At 47.6% G+C, this 15,186-nt stretch overlaps 1 protein-coding gene across 1 annotated transcript in view; it reads left to right on the forward strand.

Annotated features, from left to right (window-relative positions):
- The window catches only part of LOC108801309 (protein-tyrosine kinase 2-beta-like), a gene marked incomplete at its 3' end in the record, with an annotated part of 68,783 nt that overhangs the window by 3,685 nt on the left and 49,912 nt on the right, over positions 1-15,186 (forward strand). The window contains exon 2 of the mRNA XM_018573244.1: positions 13,936-14,114. Within this exon, the coding sequence (XP_018428746.1) occupies positions 13,936-14,114 (179 nt within the window). The remainder of the gene's footprint in view (positions 1-13,935; positions 14,115-15,186) is intronic.

Consider the following 15,186-nt stretch of genomic DNA (forward strand, 5'->3'; position numbering starts at 1 on the left):
AAGATGGCGCCTGTAGTTTTCAGGAGAGGAATAAAGAGGACCTGTCCTTCATGAATAAGCTCCGGATATGTCACAATATGCAGCAATAGTATTTTTTTTTCCATTAAAAACCATCCTTGATCTCAACCTAGTGACTTTGCCTAGGCTCAGATGATGTCATCAGTGTGCTGCAGGCAGGAGGAAGCATTTCCTCAGTCTCCCCTCCCCCCAGTGATCAGTGTGCTGCAGGCAGGAGGAAGCATTTTGTCGGGCTCCCCTCCCCCAGTGATGAGTCTGCTCCAGGCAGGAGGGAGCATTTGCTCAGTCTCCCCTCCCCCCATCCTATTCAGTCTGCTGCAAGTGGGAGGAAACATTTCCAAAGACTCCACTCCCCCAGTGATCAGTCTGCTGCAGGCAGGGGGAAGCTTTTTCTAAGTCTCCCCTTCCCCCAGTGATCAGACTGGACATTGTAACTTTGTAGCAAGGTGAGAGGCAGCAGCAGGGGCTGACATGTGTCAGACATTCGTGAACACTGCCATGAACTGCGCAGGCACCAGTGAGCCTGGATGCTAAGATATTGTGTCCTAGGTGTAGAGAATGATGGGCACCTAGGACACAGTTGGATTTTTTTGTTGTAGTTTTCTTGCACTAGTGTATCGAGAACAGGAAGGAGGGTGGGGGGAGCTCAGATTACCCCAAAGATTCTACATAGAGCACAGTATGGTCTTCTGAACATCTTTATCGTCTGTCTGGGTTCCCCTCTTAAAGGGCCAGCTGAGATCTCATTCACACCACAACGCACATAGAAACACACATAAAAAAGCACATGCACATTGAGTCTTTTCTGTACCGGCCACATCAGGGGTCCAAGTGCTTGTTTTGTACTTTGAGGCGCGTTGCAATGACGACGTAGACCAGCGCACAGGTGTGATGCGAACGGGGCCCCTAGACAGCAACTGATTTTAAAAAGTCCTTGCGTTGGTCAATGCAGATCAATCCACCTGGTGTGAACAAGCCCCTTAACTTGAGAAGACGATCCCTGGCAGCCAGGTTCTTCAAGGGTTCCTCCTAGGTGGGGAGATCCTTGCATCACTCCAACCCCCTAGGTCCAAAGGGTCAATGTAGAACATCCCTGGCAGCCAGGATCTTCAAGGTTTCCTCCAAGGCGGGGAGATCCTTGCATCACTCCAACCCCCTAGGTCCAAAGGGTCAATGTAGAACATCCCTGGCAGCCAGGATCTTCAAGGTTTCCTCCAAGGCGGGGAGATCCTTGCATCACTCCAACCCCCTAGGTCCAAAGGGTCAATGTAGAACATCCCTGGCAGCCAGGATCTTCAAGGTTTCCTCCAAGGCGGGGAGATCCTTGCATCACTCCAACCCCCTAGGTCCAAAGGGTCAATGTAGAACATCCCTGGCAGCCAGGATCTTCAAGGTTTCCTCCAAGGCGGGGAGATCCTTGCATCACTCCAACCCCCTAGGTCCAAAGGGTCAATGTAGAACATCCCTGGCAGCCAGGATCTTCAAGGTTTCCTCCAAGGCGGGGAGATCCTTGCATCACTCCAACCCCCTAGGTCCAAAGGGTCAATGTAGAACATCCCTGGCAGCCAGGATCTTCAAGGTTTCCTCCAAGGCGGGGAGATCCTTGCATCACTCCAACCCCCTAGGTCCAAGAGGGCCAAAGTAGAGCGTCCCTGGCAGCCAGGATCTTCAAGGTTTCCTCCAAGGCGGGGAGATCCTTGCATCACTCCAACCCCCTAGGTCCAAGAGGGCCAAAGTAGAGCGTCCCTGGCAGCCAGGATCTTCAAGGTTTCCTCCAAGGCGGGGAGATCCTTGCATCACTCCAACCCCCTAGGTCCAAGAGGGCCAAAGTAGAGCGTCCCTGGCAGCCAGGATCTTCAAGTGTTCCTCCTAGGCGGGGGAGTATTTGCAGCACTCTAACCCCCAAGGTCCAAGAGGGCCAAAGTAGAACATCCCTGGCAGCCAGCATCTTCAAGTGTTCCTCCTAGGCGGGGAGATCCTCGCATCACTCCAACCCCCTAGGTCCAAGAGGGCCAAAGTATAACATCCCTGGCAGCCAGGATCTTCAAGGGTTACTCCTAGGCGGGGGGATCCCTGCATCACTCCAACCCCCTAGGTCCAAGAGGGCCAAAGTATAACATCCCTGGCAGCCAGGATCTTCAAGGGTTACTCCTAGGCGGGGGGATCCCTGCATCACTCCAACCCCCTAGGTCCAAGAGGGCCAAAGTATAACATCCCTGGCAGCCAGGATCTTCAAGGGTTACTCCTAGGCGGGGGGATCCCTGCATCACTCCAACCCCCTAGGTCCAAGAGGGCCAAAGTAAAACATCCCTGGCAGCCAGGTTTTTCAAGGGTTCCTCCTAGGTGTGGAAATACTTGCATCACTCCAACCCCTTAGGTCCAAGAGGGCCAAAGTAAAACATCCCTGGCAGCCAGGTTTTTCAAGGGTTCCTCCTAGGTGTGGAAATACTTGCATCACTCCAACCCCTTAGGTCCAAGAGGGCCAAAGTAAAACATCCCTGGCAGCCAGGTTTTTCAAGGGTTCCTCCTAGGTGTGGAAATACTTGCATCACTCCAACCCCTTAGGTCCAAGAGGGCCAAAGTAAAACATCCCTGGCAGCCAGGTTTTTCAAGGGTTCCTCCTAGGTGTGGAAATACTTGCATCACTCCAACCCCTTAGGTCCAAGAGGGCCAAAGTATAACATCCCTGGCAGCCAGGATCTTCAAGGGTTGCTCCTAGGCGTGGGGATCCTTGCATCACTCCAACCCCTTAGGTCCAAGAGGGCCAAAGTAAAACATCCCTGGCAGCCAGGTTTTTCAAGGGTTCCTCCTAGGTGTGGAAATACTTGCATCACTCCAACCCCCTAGGTCCAAAGGGTCAATGTAGAACATCCCTGGCAGCCAGGATCTTCAAGGGTTCCTCCTAGGCGTGGGAGTATTTGCAGCACTCCAACCCCCAAGGTCCAAGAGTGCCAAAGTAGAACATCGCTGGCAGCCAGGATCTTCAAGTGTTCCTCCTAGGTGGGGAGATCCTCGCATCACTCCAACCCTCTAGGTCCAAAGGGCTGAAAGGTAGACATTACAGGAGCATCCTCACCAGGCAAAAGCCCAAGAGGAAGACTATGTAACAGGACGTTCCTCAAATATTTCATATCTTCCCAACCAGCTTACCAGATCCCCAGCCCCCTCATCCCCCCAAAGCCTGCTGATTGGCTGCACCACTAAAGGCCATTTAGAAATATATGATATCTGTAGGAAATATTATGTACCACAACCTTTGCTATGGGTCACCGCACTGTGTATGCTACTAAAGGACTTTGCACAACCCATGAGGTCCACTTACCTCTGATTCCCATGCCTTGGCTTCAGTCCAGCACCCTTCGATATAACGCTGATGGCAGCCAAACACCCCAGTGTCCACATTGGCCGTTGTGTGTCTTGTTAGGACTATTTTGTAGTTTACAGGGCAGAACCGTTGCAAAACAAGTTAAGTTTCACCTTCCGCCCTGCTAAGGGTGAGATCCAAAGAACTGTGAACATGACTTCTCACCTCTGCTTTCTCTTTCCTTCTGCTTTCGTAGCTGCCGTTATAGGCCAAGGCCATTGCTTTGTTTGCACTCGGCTTGTCTGCAGTCTGCTTTGTAACTAGACAAGCAATGAAAGCAAGGAACCAATACCAGGAACCAGAGGTGGACCGAAATGGACATTTTAAAACCGAAACGAAACCAAAATTTTAAAAAATTGTCAGGCCGAAACCGAAAATGTTTTTTATTTCAATTTTTTCAAAAATATTTTATTTTTATTTATTTTTTATAAACTTTTTAATTTTCTATATTTATTTTTATTCTTTTCTATTAAATATTTTTATTTTTTACTTTACTTTTAGGGGCTTTGGGGTAAATATTGGGGGTGTAGACCCCTGATATTTCCCTTTCAAAAAAGCAAAAGAGATTGAGTCCTCAATCCTCTATACTGAGTGTTCCTGATCATTCATAACATGAGGACAGAGTATGTTTACTATAACCACAATTATGAACGAACAGGAAGTGATGTAGAGGTGCTGTAGATCACTTCCCATTCATTCATAATTGAGGATATGGTAACCATACTCTGTCCTGTACAAACACTCAGCGATCACTGACTGCTTGTACCCGCTCTCCATCCTGACACGCTGTCAAGTGGTCCAGGGCGGAGAGCTCAGCCTCCTGTGACAGCACTGGCAGTCTCTGCCCACACACCGCTCTGCCTATCACAGGTGGCTGAGCGGTGTGGAAGGAGAGACGCTGGACACTCACAGCGCTCTCCTCCCGCAGCGCTCAGCCGCCTGTGACGCTTTCTCTCCTCCCCGCTGGCACACAGAATACCGCCGACCTGTCATTTGCGGGGGGCGAAAGGCCGACCGTCGGCAGGCCGTCCACCCTGCTTCAGCTGACACTTCGGCTCAGTCGAGCCGAAGCAAATGCCTTCGGCTGCTGTACGGGCTATTGTGAATGACCCATGCAGCAGCTCTTCGGTTGGGCCGAAGAGAGCGGAAGGATCAGCCGAAGCTACGGCTGGATCCTTCGGCTACTTTGTGAATAGCCCCCCTAAGTCAACATCCACTTATTGTTGCGAACATTCTCTATATCTTTAGTGAATCAACCGCACTGAATTCCACAGGCAGATGACTTCCTTCTCAGCCCTTGTCTGCAGTGACAGGCAGGCCGGGATTCCCCACAAGGCCACCGAGGCCAGGCCGCGGGGCGGCAGGGCTCAGAGGGGCGGCAGCGGTGTGGAATCACCCCGACATAACAGTTCCGGGCGCCGGGCGGTAAGTTGCCTTCTACATTTAGTCCAGCACTGGGAAGTCAGGACTAAATGTAGTGTGGGGAAGCCGATTGTTCGTTTACAGGTGATCGCAGCTATGTCGCCGCGATCACGTGTAAAATGTGTGCAGCCTGTCCGTCCTCCCCCCCCCACACCTACCTCTCTCCTCTGGTTCCGTCTTCCCCCCGGCCGCCGAGTCTCTCCTCACTGGCCGCCGATGCAGGGAGCAGAGCGGCAGAGTTAAAACTAACCCTGCCGCTCCGTGTAAACAGTGAGAGGGGAGAGCTGTGCTGTGTCACAGGAGTTCCAGCACAGTGCTGTGCTAGAACTCCTGTATTGGAGGTGACGGAGTCAATAGAGAGAACCTGTCATCTCCAAAGGCTATCACACAGGGGATTGTTAACTAGCTCCTGTGTGACAGCAATAAAGTTAAGTAAAAAAAAAAATATATATAAAAATTAAAAAAATAATAAGAAATAATAATTAAATTAAATAAATAAAATAAGAAAATAATTATAAAAATAAACAATATAATAATAATAATAATAAAGTGGGGAGATCCTTGCATCACTCTAACCCCCTAGGTCCAAGAGGGCCAAAGTAGAACGTCCCTGGCAGCCAGGATCTTCTAGGGTTCCTCCTAGTTGGGGAGATCCTTGCATCACTCCAACCCCCTAGGTCCAAGAGGGCCAAAGTAGAACATCCCTGGCAGCCAGGATCTTCAAGTGTTCCTCCTAGTTGGGGAGATCCTTGCATCACTCCAACCCCCTAGGTCCAAGAGGGCCAAAGTATAACATCCCTGGCAGCCAGGATCTTCAAGGGTTGCTCCTAGGCGTGGGGATCCTTGCATCACTCCAACCCCTTAGGTCCAAGAGGGCCAAAGTAAAACATCCCTGGCAGCCAGGTTTTTCAAGGGTTCCTCCTAGGTGTGGAAATACTTGCATCACTCCAACCCCTTAGGTCCAAAGGGTCAATGTAGAACATCCCTGGCAGCCAGGATCTTCAAGGGTTCCTCCTAGGCGTGGGAGTATTTGCAGCACTCCAACCCCCAAGGTCCAAGAGTGCCAAAGTAGAACATCGCTGGCAGCCAGGATCTTCAAGTGTTCCTCCTAGGTGGGGAGATCCTCGCATCACTCCAACCCTCTAGGTCCAAAGGGCTGAAAGGTAGACATTACAGGAGCATCCTCACCAGGCAAAAGCCCAAGAGGAAGACTATGTAACAGGACGTTCCTCAAATATTTCATATCTTCCCAACCAGCTTACCAGATCCCCAGCCCCCTCATCCCCCCAAAGCCTGCTGATTGGCTGCACCACTAAAGGCCATTTAGAAATATATGATATCTGTAGGAAATATTATGTACCACAACCTTTGCTATGGGTCACCGCACTGTGTATGCTACTAAAGGACTTTGCACAACCCATGAGGTCCACTTACCTCTGATTCCCATGCCTTGGCTTCAGTCCAGCACCCTTCGATATAACGCTGATGGCAGCCAAACACCCCAGTGTCCACATTGGCCGTTGTGTGTCTTGTTAGGACTATTTTGTAGTTTACAGGGCAGAACCGTTGCAAAACAAGTTAAGTTTCACCTTCCGCCCTGCTAAGGGTGAGATCCAAAGAACTGTGAACATGACTTCTCACCTCTGCTTTCTCTTTCCTTCTGCTTTCGTAGCTGCCGTTATAGGCCAAGGCCATTGCTTTGTTTGCACTCGGCTTGTCTGCAGTCTGCTTTGTAACTAGACAAGCAATGAAAGCAAGGAACCAATACCAGGAACCAGAGGTGGACCGAAATGGACATTTTAAAACCGAAACGAAACCAAAATTTTAAAAAATTGTCAGGCCGAAACCGAAAATGTTTTTTATTTCAATTTTTTCAAAAATATTTTATTTTTATTTATTTTTTATAAACTTTTTAATTTTCTATATTTATTTTTATTCTTTTCTATTAAATATTTTTATTTTTTACTTTACTTTTAGGGGCTTTGGGGTAAATATTGGGGGTGTAGACCCCTGATATTTCCCTTTCAAAAAAGCAAAAGAGATTGAGTCCTCAATCCTCTATACTGAGTGTTCCTGATCATTCATAACATGAGGACAGAGTATGTTTACTATAACCACAATTATGAACGAACAGGAAGTGATGTAGAGGTGCTGTAGATCACTTCCCATTCATTCATAATTGAGGATATGGTAACCATACTCTGTCCTGTACAAACACTCAGCGATCACTGACTGCTTGTACCCGCTCTCCATCCTGACACGCTGTCAAGTGGTCCAGGGCGGAGAGCTCAGCCTCCTGTGACAGCACTGGCAGTCTCTGCCCACACACCGCTCTGCCTATCACAGGTGGCTGAGCGGTGTGGAAGGAGAGACGCTGGACACTCACAGCGCTCTCCTCCCGCAGCGCTCAGCCGCCTGTGACGCTTTCTCTCCTCCCCGCTGGCACACAGAATACCGCCGACCTGTCATTTGCGGGGGGCGAAAGGCCGACCGTCGGCAGGCCGTCCACCCTGCTTCAGCTGACACTTCGGCTCAGTCGAGCCGAAGCAAATGCCTTCGGCTGCTGTACGGGCTATTGTGAATGACCCATGCAGCAGCTCTTCGGTTGGGCCGAAGAGAGCGGAAGGATCAGCCGAAGCTACGGCTGGATCCTTCGGCTACTTTGTGAATAGCCCCCCTAAGTCAACATCCACTTATTGTTGCGAACATTCTCTATATCTTTAGTGAATCAACCGCACTGAATTCCACAGGCAGATGACTTCCTTCTCAGCCCTTGTCTGCAGTGACAGGCAGGCCGGGATTCCCCACAAGGCCACCGAGGCCAGGCCGCGGGGCGGCAGGGCTCAGAGGGGCGGCAGCGGTGTGGAATCACCCCGACATAACAGTTCCGGGCGCCGGGCGGTAAGTTGCCTTCTACATTTAGTCCAGCACTGGGAAGTCAGGACTAAATGTAGTGTGGGGAAGCCGATTGTTCGTTTACAGGTGATCGCAGCTATGTCGCCGCGATCACGTGTAAAATGTGTGCAGCCTGTCCGTCCTCCCCCCCCCACACCTACCTCTCTCCTCTGGTTCCGTCTTCCCCCCGGCCGCCGAGTCTCTCCTCACTGGCCGCCGATGCAGGGAGCAGAGCGGCAGAGTTAAAACTAACCCTGCCGCTCCGTGTAAACAGTGAGAGGGGAGAGCTGTGCTGTGTCACAGGAGTTCCAGCACAGTGCTGTGCTAGAACTCCTGTATTGGAGGTGACGGAGTCAATAGAGAGAACCTGTCATCTCCAAAGGCTATCACACAGGGGATTGTTAACTAGCTCCTGTGTGACAGCAATAAAGTTAAGTAAAAAAAAAAATATATATAAAAATTAAAAAAATAATAAGAAATAATAATTAAATTAAATAAATAAAATAAGAAAATAATTATAAAAATAAACAATATAATAATAATAATAATAAATAAAAGTCACATATAAAGGTAATAAAAAAAGTAAACATTTTTAAAAGTCCCCACCCCCCACATACACATGCAAACATGCGTTGAGTGCGCCTAAGTGCGTAAACAACAATTGCATCCATTACGCCACACATGTTACGTATCGCCGTGAACGTCGGAATGAGAGCAATAATTCTCGGGCCATCAATCACTGATAACACTAAACTGATGAGCGGTAAAAGCTTTTAAAGCGTCGCCTGTGGCCAATTTTGGGTATGGTAGTTTTTGCGAGTTCGCGGACGCACGCAATTTTAAAGCTTAACATGTTTGGTGTCTATTTACCCGACGTGACACCGACTTTTATATTTTGCCAAAAATTTGGGTAATAATAACTGTTTTATAACATAACGTAGGGAAAACATTTTTTTTTCAAATTTTCGGTACTTTTGTCATTATATAGTAGAAAATAAAACCCGCGGTGGTGATTAAATACCACCAAAAGAAAGCTCTATCTGTCCCCAAAAAATGGTATAAAATTAATTTCAGTACAGCGTTGCATGACGGAATAAATGTCAGTCAAAGTACCGCAGCGCTGAATACTGAAAAATGGCCTGGACAGGAAGGGGGTGTAAACACCCCGGTCAGCAAGTGGTTAAAAAAGAAAAATAAAGAAATAAACAATCAAAAAAAATATAAAAAGAACCCTGCCGCCTCTGCCATCCGGTTGCCATTCTCCGTTGATGGGGGGCGGGGAGGGGGGTTCATTGCGGAACCTGGCCTTGGGGCGGCAGGGAGAGTAAATCCGGCCCTGATTGCAGTGTGGAGTGCAGACATAATGAATGTACACAAAGTGATGCTTACACTGGCCTGCTGCTGTGATGAACGCAATCAGAACACGGGAAATGAAAAGACAGACATATCAGAGGTTATTTTTGTAAAGTTGCTCTCAGATACAATGAATCCTCACAAAACAAAAAAGGTTGAAACAAAAAGGACTTCTACGAGCTTTTCAAATGACCGCAGACACAATTTTATCTGCTCGATCAGTTTTGTGTATATAGTTTCCTATGATGGTTCCCCTTTATGCAACTGCTTGTCTCCTGGAGTTGCTGAGAGCGGCAAGTTAGGAAGACTTCGGGTGCCATTGCGTGAAAGAACCAAGTCACCTGACCCTTGCTTTTAGGAGCCCAGGTTCCTGTACAGTGCGTCTCGTAGATCAAGCGTCTTCCCCATTCTAGAATGTGGTTGGACAGCGATAGAACCGTTGACCATGTCTGCATACTTTATGTACAGAGCTGCAGTAACATGACTATTTAGCATTAAGCATAAGGGCCCATTCAAACCTCAGCGTTGTGGTGTGCATGCGCATGCATTAGGATGTGGTGGGGGGTTTGCGCATTAACCTGCATTGGATCAAGTCCGCGCAGTCAGTTGAATGAGCTGGGAATGCACCAAAAACTGACCATTTGTGGTCATGCAGAACGTTACCGCGCATTGTGGTGCCTTGGAGCTCAGTTGACTTAAAGGAGAACTATGAGGGGGGGAGGGGTGCTTTTCACTCACCTCATAGTTCTAGCCGACCTGTGACAATGAGACTGTCACAGGTCGGCTCAGTAGATCGGGAGGTGAGCGAACACATACCGGCGTTCGCTCACCTCTCGATCCTGTCACGGCTCTCTGCCATTGGGATCCGTCCAGGCTGCGACGTCTCAGTATAACGGGAGCTGTAGCTCCCTATATACTGAGCCTAGGGTGACGGGAGGATGCTAGTTTGTGTCCTCCCGTTACCCTAAAGAGAACTATGGGGAAAGCCCCTGACCCCATAGTTCTCCTTTAACGCATTGGGGGGAGGTAGCTCAAAATGATCTACAACGCACCGCAGTGGAAAAGAGGTTTTGGCCCCCTCAGATGCACTTACAACAGCGGCCGCTGAGTGTTTCTTACCGGTAGGAAACGTGAAGGGTGAACCTGGTCAGGAATCTGGCAAAATATTTGTTTTGGCTTTCACTTCTGCGTTTGCTGAGACGGAAGGCACATGGAAAATTCCATTGTCAAATAACAGGCGCTTACAAGAAGCCTGAGAGACAGGTGGGGGGGGAGGGGGAGGGTGTCAGCCCTGTCCTATCATCGAGGACAGGACACCCCTAAGGGGGAACAACATTGATGAAGAACCAAGTAATAAAGTGCAAGAATTGTCAATATGTTTGTTGCAAATCAGACTGACGATCAGTGAAGAATTTGCAACAGTCTTTTTCTTTTCTTTTGGTGTTCTCTCCAATCCAGGCCGGCCAACCATGATACAATCGGATCTCCTTTAGGCCCTTCTCACAGGGGCGTTCCACCAGTCCGTTTTTGACCCATGATGGTCCTGGGATTGGCCCATATTTACACAGATAAAAAATGGACTGCAATACATCCCTATGCCTAGGTGGCTGAATATGGTGACCTTCTCCAGAGGGTCCCATATCTTGCCAACCTTTGATTGTCCATCTCATAGTAGAACAGACATCCTTCCATCTGTGCCACTATTTCAAATGAAAACAGATGGCGGCCAATCTACATCTCGAATGCTCGGGTGAACCTTCTTACAGATGACCTGGAACTGTCCCAGGCTTATACCCCTCTGGTCTGCCGTATCGGAATTTCTGGAACAAACCCTTGATAGACCCAACATTTGGAACTCAGCCATCTGATTGCATGCTGTTAGACCATCCATTGGATAACCCCCGTGATACAATGCTACATATTCTTTTTTTTTTAATGCAAGAAATTTGACAGCAAACCAATGGAAATGTACAATTAACCCCACACTGATACAAAAATCCCTACACTCCGACATACTGCCCAATGGATCCAATGGTTGCCCACCAAAGGTTAGTAAGATATGAGACCTCTGGAGAAGGCCACATATTCAGCCACGTAGGCACCAGGACTTGAGAAATAATGGAATCCTTCTAGACTGGGGTTAGGACATTAATATTACAATACTGATGACAACATTGTAATGTCCTAACCCCAGTCTAGAAGGATTCCATTATTTCTCAAGCCCTGGTGTCTAGGTGGCTGATTCTGGTGACCTTCCCCAAAGGTCACATATTGTATCTGAGAAGGCATTTGATGTACACAGAGTGGAGTCATATACGATGTATCTATCCAGTTCAGCTTTCAATTGAGGCTGAAAAACACTTTATTCTTTTCTTTGTTTAAATATGACAGTCATTGGATTTTAGTAATTTTGGAAAAATGATACAAATGTTCTCCAGAGACATCGAATCTCGTCATGTATGAGGAACACAATGCAGGAATATCAAGCTTCATGTTCCGAATATTGTTCTTGTACTTTTTTCCTTTTTATTCATCTTTCCATAAGACAAATACATGTGAAATATACATAATGGATGTAACAATACCGGACTCAAAGGATGCAAAGATATCCAACAATCTGATACATATGTAGCAGTGTGTCATTTATAAAATAGGGCTGGTAATGATTAAAATGTTCGTGTTCGATTAATCGAATTTTTAAAAATCGATTAATCAATTAATTTTGATTAATGATAACGCACATACAGATCCAACTACATTGGCCTATACAGCACAGCAATTAAGTCATAAAATGAACTAGGATCACACTATTATAAAACAATGAACACATTGCTACATATGTATCAGATTGTTGGATATCTTTGTATCCTTTGCGTCCTGTATTGTTACATCCATTATGTATATTTCGCATGTATTTGTCTTATGGGAAGATGAATAAAAAGACAGACACGGAGAGACTAAGCGGAGGGGCTACATGACTAGGGGGAGGAATAGTCCCGGGAGAAAGAGTTTAAAAATAAAATGGGAACAGCTGCTCTTACCTGATTGGACGTGGGAGTCAGGTGTCCGGGAGGAGCCGCATGGGAAGGATCTGCAAGGGCTGAGGGACGTCCTCTTTCAGGAAAGCAATGAACGAAGCAGGTTGTCCCACCCTCCCTCCCTGAATTTTGTAGTATGGGGGTTGTGGGGTTCTTTTGTCACGGCAGCTTGGCGGGTTAGGGGGTCTTTGGGGGGTCTACAAAAATCGGAGTGGATTACAAAATGGGGGGCCATCAGCTGATATGGGTGCTTCCCCCCTGTTGGTGTCCGGAAGTGCAAGGGGTGGGTCCTGGCCCCTTAGGAACCTGGAAGTAGGAAGTGTCCTCGAGCTGGTTGTGGTGCGGCTGGGGACACGGGTGAAGTCTTAGGAGAGGCCTTTTTGGGCTGTTGGGAACCCAAAGACCCCTTCCCAGGTCAACAATTGTTTACAGTATTATTTGTGTATATTATTTGGTTTATTATTTTTGGTTATTGTTAAAGTTGTTTGGTTTAATAAAAGGGCTGCTGTGGCCGTTAAAATCCATGTTGCGCAGTCTGAGTGTTTATTGGGGTATCAACGGAGGGACGAAAATTGACGAATCCATCAGTCAAGGAAAAAAGTTCTCCAAATAAATAGAAGAAATTGCCCCGGTACTGAAATCAGCAGTCCGCCCTCCACTGCTTCTAATGCACGTTGCGTGGAACTCAAAGTGTGCAGTGGGATCAGAGTGAGCAATTTCAGTCCAGGAGAGGAGACTCTACAAGCAGGCAAGACCTACCATGCTTGCGGCCTGCAACCGAAATCTTTCTTGCTGTTGCCTGCTCCTGAACAGCGGGCCCCCATGGACTTTGGAGGGCCTCAGGAGACAGCCCCAATTAATTCTATTACAAATGTTCTTATTGCTGGCTGTTCCTTTCTGTTCTGGTGTCACCCCCACCATTTGCTATACAGGTGTCACAGGAACAGGAAGTGAGGGTAAAATCTCCCAAATGGTGTCACAGGCATGAATAAAGACAGAATATTTAAATCTTTCCCAATACAGGCAGTCCCCGAGTTACATACATCCGACTGCTACTTACAAACGGAGGCTATTACTGTACGGCAGGGGGTAGTTGTAATGCTACCGCGCTCGTGCTGACGAAGAGTGCCCGACTTTTTGGGTAATTACAGGAAGTTGGCTATTGTTGGACGTGCAGACGAGGGGTGCCCGCCTCTTCTTCGAGGTCACTGTGAGGTTTTTACAGCTGTCTGTATCCTCATTAGAAAGATTTAATCTCACTTCCTGTCCTTGAGACAACAGGAAGTGAAAGGAAATCTACTCCTAGTAAGGGAAATTCACTCCTGTAAGAGTTATCATGGGTAAAAAGGTGTCTCCACTGAAGCTTTACCACCAATCCTTGTTTTCCACGACAACCCAAAATTTTCAAAATCCAATTGTCACAGGGACAGAAGGTGAGGCGAAATTTTCTGAACAGGGGCACACACAGCAAAACAAACTTTACAGGAGGTAAAACCCTTCCCTATGCTATCCAAAATAAACAAACAAAAATTTGGCTGGAGTTATACTTATAAAATGTACCTGTTCCAACTTACATACAAATTCAACTTAAAGGAGAACTATGGGGTCAGTGTTTTTCCCCCTTAGTTCTCCTTAGGGTAACGGGAGGACACAAACTAGCGTCCTCCCGTCACCCTAACCCCCCCCCCCTCATAGTTCTCTTTTAAGAACAAACCTACAGAACCTATCTTCGTAACCCGGGGACTTCCTGTATACCCAAAACCAAAACATAAATGTCACGTGAGCGAGGCTTTATTTAATACCATCCTAGAGGAGTCATTTCTTTCTTCTGCTTTTCTTTTGCAGGAAATCATCAGCTCCATCCTCCTCAGTGGGCGGATCGGCCCGGACATCCAACATGTGGACAGCTACGGCATTCGCCTGAAACACTTAAAGTCCGATGAGCTCCACTGGCTGCACCCCGACCTGACCATTGGGGAGGTGCAGGAGAAGTACGAGTGTCTCCACCTAGAGGCCGAGTGGAGGTAAACATTGACCACAAGAGCAGGCCAGACCGGAACCATTGCTTCTTGAAACTCTCAAAGGGTCAGCATGACAGCCGGGCAATTAGCAACTTTGGGAAGTTCTTTTTTTTCCCCCCATTAAAATGGGGCCCCCGGATTATGTCAGGCTGCAAGTCAGGATCTGTTCCCTACAGTACTTCTATTCTGCCACAAGATGTCCTCAGTCTTACAGGTTGAATGACACCCATGCTGTGAGGATGTACTATGATGACACAGTGTCATGGCCCCACCCCTGAAGTCCCTGTTCACACACGTGCAATTTAAAGTGCTTCAATGCACAACAAAAGGAATCTCACTCCTATGCAACACACGTCCGTGCCTTTAAAGTGACATTAAACCCTCAGATTTTTTTTACATAAAACAATACTGTAATGTGCGCCTTACTGTAATCCATGGTAGTTTCCCTTCTCTTTGCTGCTCTTCCTTTTAAATCTGTATCTGTTCTCATGCTGGGCAGAACTTCTGTTTTGCAGCAGACTGCCTTGTCTCTGGAATGTATACATGGTGTCTGTGTATAGGTTCACAACCTGAGCCAGCACTACAGGAAGAGGCACTCAGCTGCAAAGGGAAGTTCTCCCCCAGCATGAGAACAGATACAGATTTAAAAGGAAGAGCAGCAAAGAGAAGGGAAACTACCATGGATTACAGTAAGGCGCACATTACAGTATTGGTTTATGTTAAACAATCTGAGGGTTTAATGTCACTTTAAGGTCCATAGACTTCAATTGTAGCTCATAAATATGCACATGACATGCATGTTTGTGTGTTTTAGCACAATTGCAAGCCCCACCCCTGAGCAACCTCTACTTTATTTCACCTTCACTGGGCAAAACGCAATGCATGAAAAACTGACAAATGCAGATGCGTCAACATGGCACCCTTCATTTAAAGGGCAGAGAGGGGACCGTCCCCAGACCAGCAAAGAAAAGAAGGCGTGTCATGTTATTGGCCTGAAAAGCATAAGTATAAAAAATAATGCAAAGCATGCTGAACAGGCCCCCCCCCCCCCCGGGCGGGGGGGGGGGGGGCCTTT

This window comes from Nanorana parkeri, unplaced genomic scaffold (genome assembly GCF_000935625.1).
Source record: "Nanorana parkeri isolate BGI_ZX_2015 unplaced genomic scaffold, ASM93562v1 scaffold2300, whole genome shotgun sequence".
NCBI classification, from domain to species: Eukaryota; Metazoa; Chordata; class Amphibia; order Anura; family Dicroglossidae; genus Nanorana; species Nanorana parkeri.